This window comes from Physeter macrocephalus, chromosome 20 (genome assembly GCF_002837175.3).
Source record: "Physeter macrocephalus isolate SW-GA chromosome 20, ASM283717v5, whole genome shotgun sequence".
NCBI lineage: Eukaryota > Metazoa > Chordata > Mammalia > Artiodactyla > Physeteridae > Physeter > Physeter macrocephalus.
The window spans coordinates 12,485,572-12,497,786 of record NC_041233.1 but is presented as its reverse complement, the minus strand read 5'-3'; the positions used below and the strand labels follow the sequence as shown (position 1 = coordinate 12,497,786).

General features: G+C 40.5%; 1 protein-coding gene across 5 annotated transcripts in view; it reads left to right on the top strand.

The window, feature by feature from the left end:
• Positions 1 to 10,613, top strand: part of SLC16A9 (solute carrier family 16 member 9) — a 78,695-nt gene extending 68,082 nt beyond the window's left edge. For 4 of the 5 annotated variants that reach the window (XM_024115753.3, XM_007111204.4, XM_007111203.4 and 1 more), the window contains 2 exons: positions 5,335 to 6,252; positions 6,897 to 9,090. In XM_024115753.3, coding sequence (XP_023971521.1) covers positions 5,335 to 6,252; positions 6,897 to 7,084 — 1,106 coding nt within the window. In that variant the 3' untranslated portion in view covers positions 7,085 to 9,090. Of the gene's footprint in view, positions 1 to 5,334; positions 6,253 to 6,896; positions 9,091 to 10,533 lie in introns of those variants that run through there. The other variant, XR_008616219.1, reaches the window with a different exon arrangement.
• Positions 10,614 to 12,215: the final 1,602 nt, after the last annotated feature.

Here is a 12,215-nt window from a genome sequence, read left to right as displayed (position 1 = left end):
ACGAACCCGCGTCCCCTGCATCGGCAGGCGGACTCTCAACCACTGCGCCACCAGGGAAGCCCTACCTTGTTATTCTTTTAATAATCAAGAGATGAATCACTGTGGGGGGCGGTGTGCGGTATAAGTGTGTAAGTGTAAAAGCCTTCTGGACTTGCTCTGATATTGTAAAGTGGTGTTTTACTTTTCAGATGGATTTTTTTCTAAGCTATTTAGAGAACTTATCAACGTTTCTGTGGCCGATGCTTTATGAGTTTGCTTAGGAGATAAAGCTGCCAAGCTTACTAAAACTTGTATTTAAGTTTACATTGCTACTTGTTCGTGGGTAGATATTCCTGGGAAGTCAGACTTTCAGATAAGCTGAAGTACTTCAGTAGTGTATCTGGCAGCAGGACCCAAACTAATGTTTTGCTCCTGAGGCCAGTGCAGTGGCAACAAAGTGCTTCCAGATCAAATTAAGTCGAGCTGGATATTTACCCAAGGTGGTTTAGGGAAGCATTGCCAGGAAAGAAATGTGAATCCTGGCCTAGGAGGAAACAGGACTGGAGTCGGAGGGCATGGCTAAGGCAGAAGTGGGAGACGACAGAGAAAAAACAAAAGGTGGAGAATCCAGAGAAGTTGGAAGGCAGTTTAAAGAATCTGACAGCATCTCCCACAAGTGTGGGAGGGAGTGTGAGAGGAGGCCTGGCAGCTTAAAGGATAACAGGTCTTACCTATACTGTAGTTTTTGTAGAGGCACTATAACGTAGTGACAACCCCAGACCCTGGAGCCAGTCTGCTTGGTTTTGAATCCTGTGTCACTCAGTAGCTGTCTGGCGATGGACAATTTACCTGTTCTGTGAAATTAACTGTTAAGCCTCAGTTTCCTGAGCTGTAAAATGGGGATAATTATAGTACCCATCTGTTGGGCTGCACCCTGTAAGGCCTGTGCTTGCCCAGCTTCAAGACGGAAGAAAGAGCCTGGAGTCAGCGACAGAGACATCAGTGGTTTAATGGAAGGGGGGAGCTTACAAATCCAAAGCAAGATCCTGGAGTGACGCCCCACCGTGTGTGGTAGAGGGTGGGCAGGACACGGATGCGGGTTTTCGCTCCCGGGGTGGGGAGGGGAGATTGCCAGTTATAGGGGAATTGACATCAGGTTGGCTCATTGGTTACCGGGAAACTAGGAGAGAGGCACACACCTCCCCACCTAGTGATTGGATAAGAGCAATCACTAGGTGGGGCCTGGGGCCAGTATATAGGAAGGTCAGTCATGCAAGTAGGTGTAGGTGAAGCAGGCACCAGTCAGGCAGGGGATGTACAGAGAGCAAGAGAACAGCCATCTTGGTGGCCTGACCATACACCATCATGTTGGGTCATTGGGAATATTAAAGGAACATATGTGTAAGGCACATGGCAGGGGCTCTAAAAGTGTTAGTCATTATAATTATGACCTAGGTTTCCTTGAACGTCCGAATTTATTTGTGATGAAGATGTTGGAAATTGTATGCTGAGAGAGCTGCTCTTGCTTTCACTCAGTCTGAAGAGGAGAGCATAGGAGACTGGGCTGTGGCACACTGAACCAAAATGGATTGACTGTGGACTGTGGACTGTGCCAAAATGGATTTGGCAGAATTGGGGAGTTTTTAGTTGTAACACATAGGAAGTTAGATGGGGCAAAATTAAGGATCAGCATGAATCCACTGTCTTTGTCTATTCAGGCTGCTGTAAAGTAGCATAGATTGAGTGGCTTATACACAATAGAAATTTATTTCTCACGGTTCTGGAGGCTGGAAGTCTGAGATCAGGGTGTCAAGGTCAGCGTGGTTAGATTCTGCTGAGAGCCCTCTTCTGGGTTACAGACTGCCACCTTCTCCCTTTGTCCTCATGTGGCAGAAGGGAAGAGGAAGCGCTCTGAGGTTCTCTTTTATAAGGGCACTAATCCCATTCAGGAGGGTTCTACCCTATGACCTAATCACCTCTCAAAGGAGAAACTTCCTAATTCCATCACACTGGGGGTTAAGATTTCAACTTACAAATTTTGGAGAGACACAAACCTTCACACTGTAGTATCCACCTTCAGTGAAAGTGGTGAGAAGAAAAACAAAACTCACAGTAGAGTTTTTCTTTAATTGAAAAAAAGAAACTCAAAAGCAAAAGAGTTGTGGGGCTTCCCTGGTGGCGCAGTGGTTGCGCGTCCGCCTGCCGATGCAGGGGAGCCGGGTTCGCGCCCCGGTCTGGGAGGATCCCACGTGCCGCGGAGCGGCTGGGCCCGTGAGCCATGGCCGCTGAGTCTGCGCGTCCGGAGCCTGTGCTCCGCAGCGGGAGAGGCCGCAGCAGAGGGAGGCCCGCATACCACAAAAAAAAAAAAAAAAAAAAGCAGAAGAATTGAAATAATGTGACCTGGGACTTCCCTGGCGGTCCAGGGGTTAAGACTTTGCCTTCCAGTGCAGGGGGTGTGGGTTCAATCCCTGGTCAGGGAGCTAAGATCCCACAGGCCTCGGGGCAAAAAAAACCAAAGCATAAAACAGAAGCAGTATTGTAACAAATTCAATAAAGACTTTAAAAATGGTCCATGTCAAGAAAAAAATCTAAAAAAAAAAAAAAAGAAATAAATAATGAGACCTAGTTGAAATATTGTGATCCAGTTGAAAGAAAGAAACATGGGCATGAAATGGAGGTTTTGGGGAAATGATCTTAATCCCTGGTGAACAGGTATTGATAAACTAATGCCCATGGACCAAAACTGGTCTATTAACTTGTTTTTGGACAGCTCGTGAGCTAAAAATGGTTTTTACATTTTTGTTTCGTTGAAAAAAAATTGAAAGAAGAATATTTCATGGCACGTGAAAACTAGGTAAAGTTAAAGTTTCAGTGTCCATAAATAAAGCTTTATTGAAACACAACCATATTCATTCCTTCATGATTCTTCTCTGGCTGCTTTCACACTTCAAGGGCCAAGTTGAGCATTTGTGACAGAGATTGTATGGCCCACTATGCCTTAATTATTTACTCTCTAGCCCTTTATAGAAAAAGTCTGTTGACCCCTGGTCTTAATCAAAGCATGAGTGTATCTCTTATTGTTTCAGGTTCCCAGAACATCAATTCATATTTTCCCTCTTTGTGATAATGTATACTTTAGGCATGCATGGAAGCATAATTAGTGTTTTATTTCACTTTTTCCTTTATAGTGATGATTTGTTTGTTTGTTTGTTTGTTTTTTTGCGGTACGCGGGCCTTTCACTACTGTGGCCTCTCCCGCTGCGGAGCACAGGCTCCGGACGCGCAGGCTCAGCGGCCATGGCTCACGGGCCCAGCCGCTCCGCGGCATGTGGGATCTTCCCGGACCGGGGCACGAACCCGTGTCCCCTGCATCGGCAGGCGGATTCTCAACCACTGCGCCACCAGGGAAGCCCTATAGTGATGATTTTTAAATTGGGATTTTATTGTTGAAGATTAAAAATTACGGTTTTACAGTTTACACAGTTCCACAAGAGAGCTCTAATTACTCTTCACTGCCCTGAAAGAATCCCTGCATCTTTTTTTTTCTCTTCTTTTCGGCCAAGCCTCGTGGCTTGTGGGATCTTAGTTCCCCCACCAGGGATCGAACCTGGGCCCTCTTCAGTGAGAGTGCGGAATCCTAACCCCTGGCCCACCAGGGAATTCCCTCCTGCATCGTTCTAAGCCATAACTACCTTCTCATGGGCTGTGGGCTAAAGAAACTAGTGTCCAAAGTGGAATTTTATTTTGCTGCCCTGTCGTACACTTAGCCTATCATAGGTGTTTGATAAAACCTACTGAATTGATTTTATATGTTTCCCTTATATTTCATGATGTTGACAGATAAAGTTAGTTGGTGAGCAATGGGGAATTATTTATTTTCTCAACTTAAGGTCAAAATACAGAACTTTCAAAATACCAAGAATATTTTTAAGTGTCTAATTATACGGCACTTTGTTAGAACCTCTACAAAGAAATAGTGTTAGAGAAAAATATGAATTAATAATGAATGGATGATAATGCAGTATGGAATTATATGAAAGGTCCTCTTTTCAATTCTTTCAGTTTGTTTTCTGAAATGCTTTCAACTTTTGAAGTATGTGCCACTTTTAAAAAGATAAGGCAGAATTCAATTCGTCTACTTTTATAACTTCTCAGTAGTCAGCAAAGAGATACTTTATTGGTAGCCACAAAAAGATACTCTTTTAGCTGTCATTACATTAATGTGAGCAATTAATTAACATTTGCAAGCGAAGGTTTTTTTCTTTGGGGATGAAGGAGTTAACTTTAAATATATTAGGAAGGGACAGCTGTGGTACCAAAAAAAAAAAGTTTTCTTATAACTCTAAGACAGAGCCATTTGGTTATTTGTAAGAATTTTTTATGGGTTTTTACCATAAGCTTGGCATCCTATTGGGGGTTTGATATAATTTGGTACAGACCATTTAAAAAGTATGATCAACCTATTTAGACTATTTTTTTTATTACAGATCTACTTACTTCTTTCCTGTGTTTTCATGTGACACTTCTCAATGGCATTTAAATTTTAAAACAATCAAAAACTTGAAATCAGAGCCATATAAGAACACTGAAAATTAATTGGGCTAATGTAACTTTCCATTCCAGTGTGGTTAGTGTGATCTATGCTTAAAAAATGGAGTATTTACAGTGTTGCCCAAATGTGCAAACCAGGCATATTTTATAATTTTAATACCCTATCAGAGTTCACTTTACTCTTCTCATAATTTATTAATATCAAGCATCCATTCTGGTGGTTAGCAATGGATTTGAACTATCAAACCACTATAAATATCCTAAAACTAAAATATATCTTTCATCTCAAAAAATAAAACATGAGAACTTTTCTTTTCCAAAAGGAATGCATACATAACATGGAGCCAGAAAAGTACTTTTTTGGTACTTTTTTAAGTACCCAAAAAGGAGTTGCATAGGTATTTGTTAAGGACGTTGGGCTCCTGGTGTCAGACTGGGTGTGAATCCTTCTTATGGCATTTACAGCTTTCTGATGTGTGGCAAATTTCTCAAACTTTCTAGCCCTAGGTCACTTCAAGTGTAGACTGGGAATAATAATAGGACCTACCCAATAGGGTTATTATAAGGATGAAACAAGATGGTGCAATGTAAAGTGTTTAACACAGTGTCTGAGCTACAAATGCGAATTCTTAAAATAAATTGTCACTACTGTTGTTATTATCTTCAGGATTCTTGTTGTGATTTTAATATGAAGGCACACACATGAATGCCAGTTTAAAAAAGAAATCAAATTGTAATACTAATAATGCTTGTCCTGAGAGCCCCAAATGATAAGAGATTAAACAGTTCCCATTTCCTTTTTAGGTTCAAGCATTGGACTTTTTATATATGCTGCTCTGCAGAGACTGCTGATTGAGTTCTATGGACTGGATGGATGTCTGCTGATTGTAGGTGCTTTAGCTTTAAATATATTAGCCTGTGGCAGTCTAATGAGACCCCTTCAGTCCTCTGATTGCACTTTGCCTGAAAAAATAGCTCTGGAAAATGTACCAGATAGATACTCGATTTACAATGAAAAAGAAAAGAACCTGGAAGAAAACATAAACATTTTTGAAAAGACCTACCGTGGTGAGGAAACATGTAAGAGCACTTTAGCCAGTGGTGACTGGAAACCAGAGAGTCTACTTCATAAAAACCCAACAACAATGGCACACACAAAAGAGACTGAAACGTACAAAAAGAAAGTTGCAGAACGGACATATTTTTGCAAACAGCTTGCCAAGAGGAAATGGCAGTTATATAAAAACTACTGTGAAGAAACTGTGGCTCTTTTTAAAAACAAAGTATTTTCAGCACTCTTCATCGCCATCTTTCTTTTTGACATCGGAGGATTTCCACCTTCATTACTTATGGAAGATGTAGCAAGAAGTTCAAATGTGAAAGAAGAAGAGTTTCCTATGCCACTTATTTCCATTATTGGCATTATGACAGCAGTTGGTAAACTCGTTTTAGGGATACTGGCTGACTTCAAGTGGATTAATACCTTATATCTTTACGTAGCTACCTTAATAATTATGAGCCTGGCCTTGTGTGCAATTCCATTTGCCAAAAGTTATGTCACATTGGCACTACTTTCTGGGATCCTTGGGTTTCTTACTGGTAATTGGTCCATCTTTCCTTATGTGACAACAAAGACTGTGGGAATTGAAAAATTAGCCCATGCCTACGGGATATTAATGTTCTTTGCTGGACTTGGAAATAGCCTTGGACCACCAATTGTTGGTAAGATATTTATCTTAAAGTCAGTCCATTTTACTGTTCTTCTTTGTAACATCTCTGGATACAGAAATTCATACTGTAATCATAGCACAGATTTATACAAAATAAATCTGCGTGGAATGTCTCCTGATCATGATTTAATCAAAATCACTTTGATGTAGTTGGAAAATCCAGTACACTTGCTCAGGAATTTGTGTTCCTTCTTCATCTGGGAGAAACCCAAAATGCCTGCTTATTCTTGTCCAACTATTTGAGAAATTCTCCTCCTCTAACTCCCATTAGGCCACTTTGGGAGTAGATTGGGTAATGTATATCCTAATCTGCACTGTATATAAATTTTTTTAATTAATTTTTTTATTGGAGTATAGTTGATTGACAATGTTGTGTTAGTTTCTGCTGTACAGCAAAGTGAGTCAGTTATACATACACATATATCCATTCTTTTTTAGATTCTATTCCCATATAGGTCATTACAGAGTACTGAGTAGAGTTCCCTGTGCTATACAGTAGGTCCTTATTAGTTATCTATTCTATATATAGTAGTGTGTATATGTCAGTCCCACGAACTGTATGTAAATTGATGAAATTAGAGTATTCCTATTCATACTGTGTCTATCACACTCACTTTTTTCTTCCTCTCTTTTCAGGTTGGTTTTATGACTGGACCCACACCTATGACATTGCATTTTATTTTAGTGGCTTCTGCGTCCTGCTGGGAGGTTTTATTCTGCTGCTGGCAGCCTTTCCTTCCTGGGATACATGCAACAAGCAACTCCCCAAGCCAGCTCCAGCAACCTTTTTGTACAAAGTTGCCTCTAATTCCTCTAATGTTTAGAGGAATATTGGAAGGCACTGAAGACTGTTTTCTCATAGCAAAATTTCACTGTGGCTGATCTGAATTAATTTTCTTTTTTTTTTACACATATCCTATTCTTTATGGACTGAATATGTAGCCTCTATCTCCTGTATTTTTTTTTCTCTTTTTTCCTTTTTCCAAGAAGTGGGACTATTCTGTTTTACTATTATTCATGAGTTCTGGACATTGTGATAATTTTGGCCAGCCTCAGAAGGCTTTCTCTGTGTAAAGAAATATGATTTATCTGCGGACTCCATTAGTTCCATTGCAAGGCAGCCAGAGGAGGCTCTAGCTATTTTAAAACTGGTGCAAGCAGCGTGACGAGATGTGTGTGTAGCCTGCCAGGGACTAAATCACTCTCTTCTCTCTGCTAGCCTCGCTAGTAAATAGAAGACTTCGAGCCAGTCAGGAAATGAAAGGGGTTCCTAAAACAGCATTAAGAATTGTGGTGGCACAAAATTGATCATTTTTAAAAATTATATTTTAAACTACCGTCACCAGTTTTCATTACAGTAAGTCCCCTACCTATGAACCTTCAAGTTGCAAACTTTCAAAGATATGAAGTGCGTTCACACGTCTAATCACATAAGTTAGTTCACGTGTCTGGCGTAGATTGTCATGTGCGTGCATCCTCTACAAGTGGTTGTGCTTTTGTGTACTTTACTGTACAGTACTGTATAGAGTACAGTAGTACAGTATCTTTATTTCAAGCCCAGGATGTCCGGAAGCAAGCGTAAAAGCAGTGATGATGTAGCTGGTACTACTGTACTTTTCAAGGTACTGTACTGTAAGATTAAAAATGTTTTATTTTTTGTTTGTTTTTTATGTATTATTTGTGTGAAAAAGTATTATAAACCTATTACAGTACAGTACTATAGAGCCGATTGTGTTAGTTGGGTATGTAGGCTAACTTTGTTGAACTTACGAACAAATTGGACTTCGAATGTGCTCTCAGAATGGAACTCATTTGTATGTAGGGGACTTATTGTATTCTGTTTACCTTGATGAACCACCCACATGTTTGGTGCCCACTGAGGATACATCCTTTCAATTCCTAAGGTGTTTGCTGAGTTGCAGGCAATCTCCAAACAGAGGAGTAGAGTCACTGTAGCCTTCTTCATGGTTGGCCGCTGGAACCTCGCTCACTTTTGTTTGTCAGCATCCACTCAGCTGATGTTTCCCAAGAAGTGCTGATTTTACCTGTTTCCAAATTGGAAATGCATATTTAAAGCATTCCGTTCTGGCAAATGGGAAACATCCATTTGCTTTGGGCACAGTGGAGATGAGTTGCAAGTCCTTGCATGTCTTGTCAGTGAAGCATTTATTTGCTACTATCAGATTTTATCACTATCCAATTTTAACTCAAGGGCAGAACTAAAAATTTGTGTGTGTGTAGATGTGTGTGTGGATGTGCACACGTTGTGCTCTGAGCCTGTGAGCTATTCAGTACGTGGGAAGGGAAAAAGTCAATAAGAAATTGATACCCTCCTCCAACTTTATTCACTCTTAAGAAAAATATTCTAGGAAGAAAATCAACATTTAATATGTTGACATTTTTCTAAAGAAATGTTTTAAAAACTTTGCTATGCATCAGAATCTTCTATAGATCCTTTTTAAAATGTAGTTGCCTGAGTACCACTAGTAGAGACTTTGATTATGTAGTTCTAGGCTGTGGGCTAAGCATCTGTATTTTTTTTTTTTTTTTGCGGTACGCGGGCCTCTCACTGTTGTGGCCTCTCCCGTTGCGGAGCACAGGCTCCGGACGCGCAGGCTCAGCGGCCATGGCTCACGGGCCCAGCCGCTCCGCGGCATGTGGTATCTTCCCGGACTGGGGCACGAACCCGTGTCCCTGCATCGGCAGGCGGACTCGCAACCACTGAGCCACCAGGGAAGCCCAGCATCTGTATTTTTAATGAACTCTTTAAGTGATTCTGAGAGCACAACCTGACTTGAGAATGACTGTTTTAAGATTGACAGTAGAGAAACATTTTTTTTCTCTTAAATAAAAAAACAAACAAAAAACCCATTGAGGTGAGGGGTTTTTAATACATAGCCAAGTTTGGTTCTTTAAATAGGAGGCACTCTTCCCATTGTGCCAAAATTGTCTTTTCATTTCTTTCGAAATATGTAAGGTTATTTTATACTTCTATGTTGCCTTTCTTCAAAGGCACCTGAAGCACTTTATAAGCATGAATCCCCACAGCACCTCAGTGAGGTCGGTAAATAGTGCTTTTCTAGGCAGTAAACCTGGAGTGTGGGGAATTTCATAACTGAATGAATCCTATTCAATAACCCAGTAATGGGGCTCCAAAGCACCTTGGACTTCTGCTCCATATTCAGACTTCTGGAAACTTTTCTATGCCTCACTCTTTAGTCACTGTCAAGGTTAGTAAGTAAAATAAATAGCATTCAAAAAAAATTAAAGGAAATGTTTTTGTGATAAAAGTTCCTTTTTGCCAATATCATGTTCGGGAAATCCAATAACCTTTTCTTAACTTTTATGCCATCTCCACATTCATTCATCAACGTTGATACCGTCCAAGTGCGTCTTTACCATGTCTACTAATGTGTTCCAGCGTGTGCATTATCCATTGTCTAGGGAATGAATTTTAAGTTACAATAAAATACTTTTTGTTTGTTTTGCCTCAGTGGGGTTGCTTTTTCTCTTCTTAGCCCCCAGAATTACAGTCATACTTGAATGTAAAAATATGAATTCTCTGATTTCACTTCAGATCCAGAATCTGGTGATATAGATATTAACATATTCAAAAGTCAATTTGCTAAACCATTTTGACCATTGCCTTCCAAAAAGCTAAAATATCAGTCCTACAGAATCCTTTTGAGGAAAGGGAGATGGACCCCCCCTTTGGAATTATTAGTATTGATCTTGCTACTCATTAATGGAATTCTTGGTCTGTTCCAATCACATTATATTATTCATCCCTCATAATAGCCCTGTGAGATGGGGTTTATGACCCTCTTTGTATGGTATGAAACATAATTGCCATGACATAAACAACATACACAAGTAATTTCTAAAAGCAAAATGAGAAAGGTTTCTAGCAAACCCTTTGATTTCTAACGTGGCTAGGAAGTGGAGCCTAGCTGGGAGGGTTGCTATAAAGCCAGCTCTTTAGGGAATAGAGGAGTCATGTTTATGTAAGTAATTATTCTTGACTTGCCTATTTCCTAAGCTTTTAAAAAACCCATTTAATAATGAAATTTTATTGATTAGAATACGATCTTTCTTTTGTGACTCAGAAGATATTTCTTGACATTCCAAGTGCCTGGGGCTGATTTGAGGAAATATATGAAATAAGAAAGTCTTCACTGACTCTAACATCTCCTCACTTCTGCTTTCTGCTTTCTCTCTCTCTCTCCCTCTCTCTCTCTCTCTCTCTCTCTCTTTCTCTTGATGGGCCTCCCAGAAGCCAGTTGGTGATCTAATTTTCTCTAGGGTGACCGTGTCTTCAGGGGAGAAGGTTCAGCCACCAACTTTTAAAGTCCCCATGAGAAACAATCCCAAGAATCAGGAGTTCCTGCTCTGGGAGGTCATGACCGAGCAGGATGGCTGTTGTCTTGTACTGGCCAGAAAGGCCCGTGACCTCAGACAGCCTCAACTTCTAGTAATCACTGTAGGATTATCTCAACTCAGGACGTTACAGGAAATGAAGAGCTCTGTTTTTAATAAAAGAATGTCTCCTTTTTTCTTTGACTTGGAAGGAGTGTTATATTAAACACATAAATATGCAACTTACATGAGCAGTGCCATACAATTTCTCCTTCATTAACAATCTTGGGACCTTTTGTTCTACAGTTGATTGTGTCTGAAGAATGCCAGTTAGTAAGATGCCTCTGAGTAAGGAGTTTAACTCCAATCAGTTAAAATGATCCGAGATCTGTGAATAATACTTGGAGAGACAGTGTACGTACTTATTAGGGTTGTAATTCCTGGGTTCAAATCCCAGCCCAGTTCCTGTGGCTGGGTGATTGTCAGCAAATTAGTTAGCCTCTCAAAGCCTGTCTTCTCATTTGTCATACACGTCATAGGGCTATTGTGGGAATTGAATAAGATAACCCATATGTATACCTGGCACATGTTCAGTAAATATTAGCTATTATTATTTTTGTTGTGGTCATTATTCTTTAGTGAGTGTGTGGCTTCTCAGTACCCAGGGGAAGTATCCAGTGTTCCTGGGCCCAGGTGTGGGGTATGTGTTTGCACTGAAGGGTCTCATTTAGAAGAAGGAGAATGAGCCTTCTGTCACGGCTCTTGCCCTCCCCCATGCATGTCCTTGTCAAAATCTTGCATCCTTAGGGATTCATGACTCAGCACATTTTTCTGAAATTGCCATTCAGAAGCCCTGACACGAAACAAAACACACGCTGTTCCTCCACAAATCACATAGAATCCACTTTGCAAATTGAATTACTATGGGAATTTGAACTTTTATTTTTTTCCTTAAGAACTGATCACCCAAGCTGCTTGGAAGGCGGGACTGAAATTGGGCAAAAAGCAAAATGCTCCCGTTTGTTTACTGAGCACGAATTGGCTTCGGCACAGGGCCCTTACCTCACTGCCTGCCCAGTATGCCTTTGAGATTTACCCTTGAGGCAGTGTAATTCCTTGCCAGGTCCTCTGGGATTCTATTCCCAGCAGATTCTATTCCTAATAGTCGTGTTAGTTGCTTTTTACTACATACATTCCTTGTCCCACCGAGTCATTTACTTTCATTTTCCCTTCAAAAATAAAAAGATATATATCTTTAAAAATTTCATCAGTTTTCTCTATTGTGATAGTCTAAAATCTTTGGTAAGCAGCATGTGTTCGGAAAAGAATAATGAACTGCTGTCAAGGTGCTGAACTGCTGTAGGTCACCTTAAAACTACATAGCCACAGAGATAAGCCTGGTTTTTCTTCCTGGGAACGTCATCCATCCAGCTTACATCTTAAAACTCCCGAACATTACAGCGTTAAGAGGAAATTTCTAGGACTAGCCCTGATGACTCTAGCACCATAACAACAAAGGAGACCAGGTGGGACTGGTTAGATCAACCTCTAAGGAGTGATGGACCAGGGTCAGCAGCTCATTTGCATACAGTCGCCAAG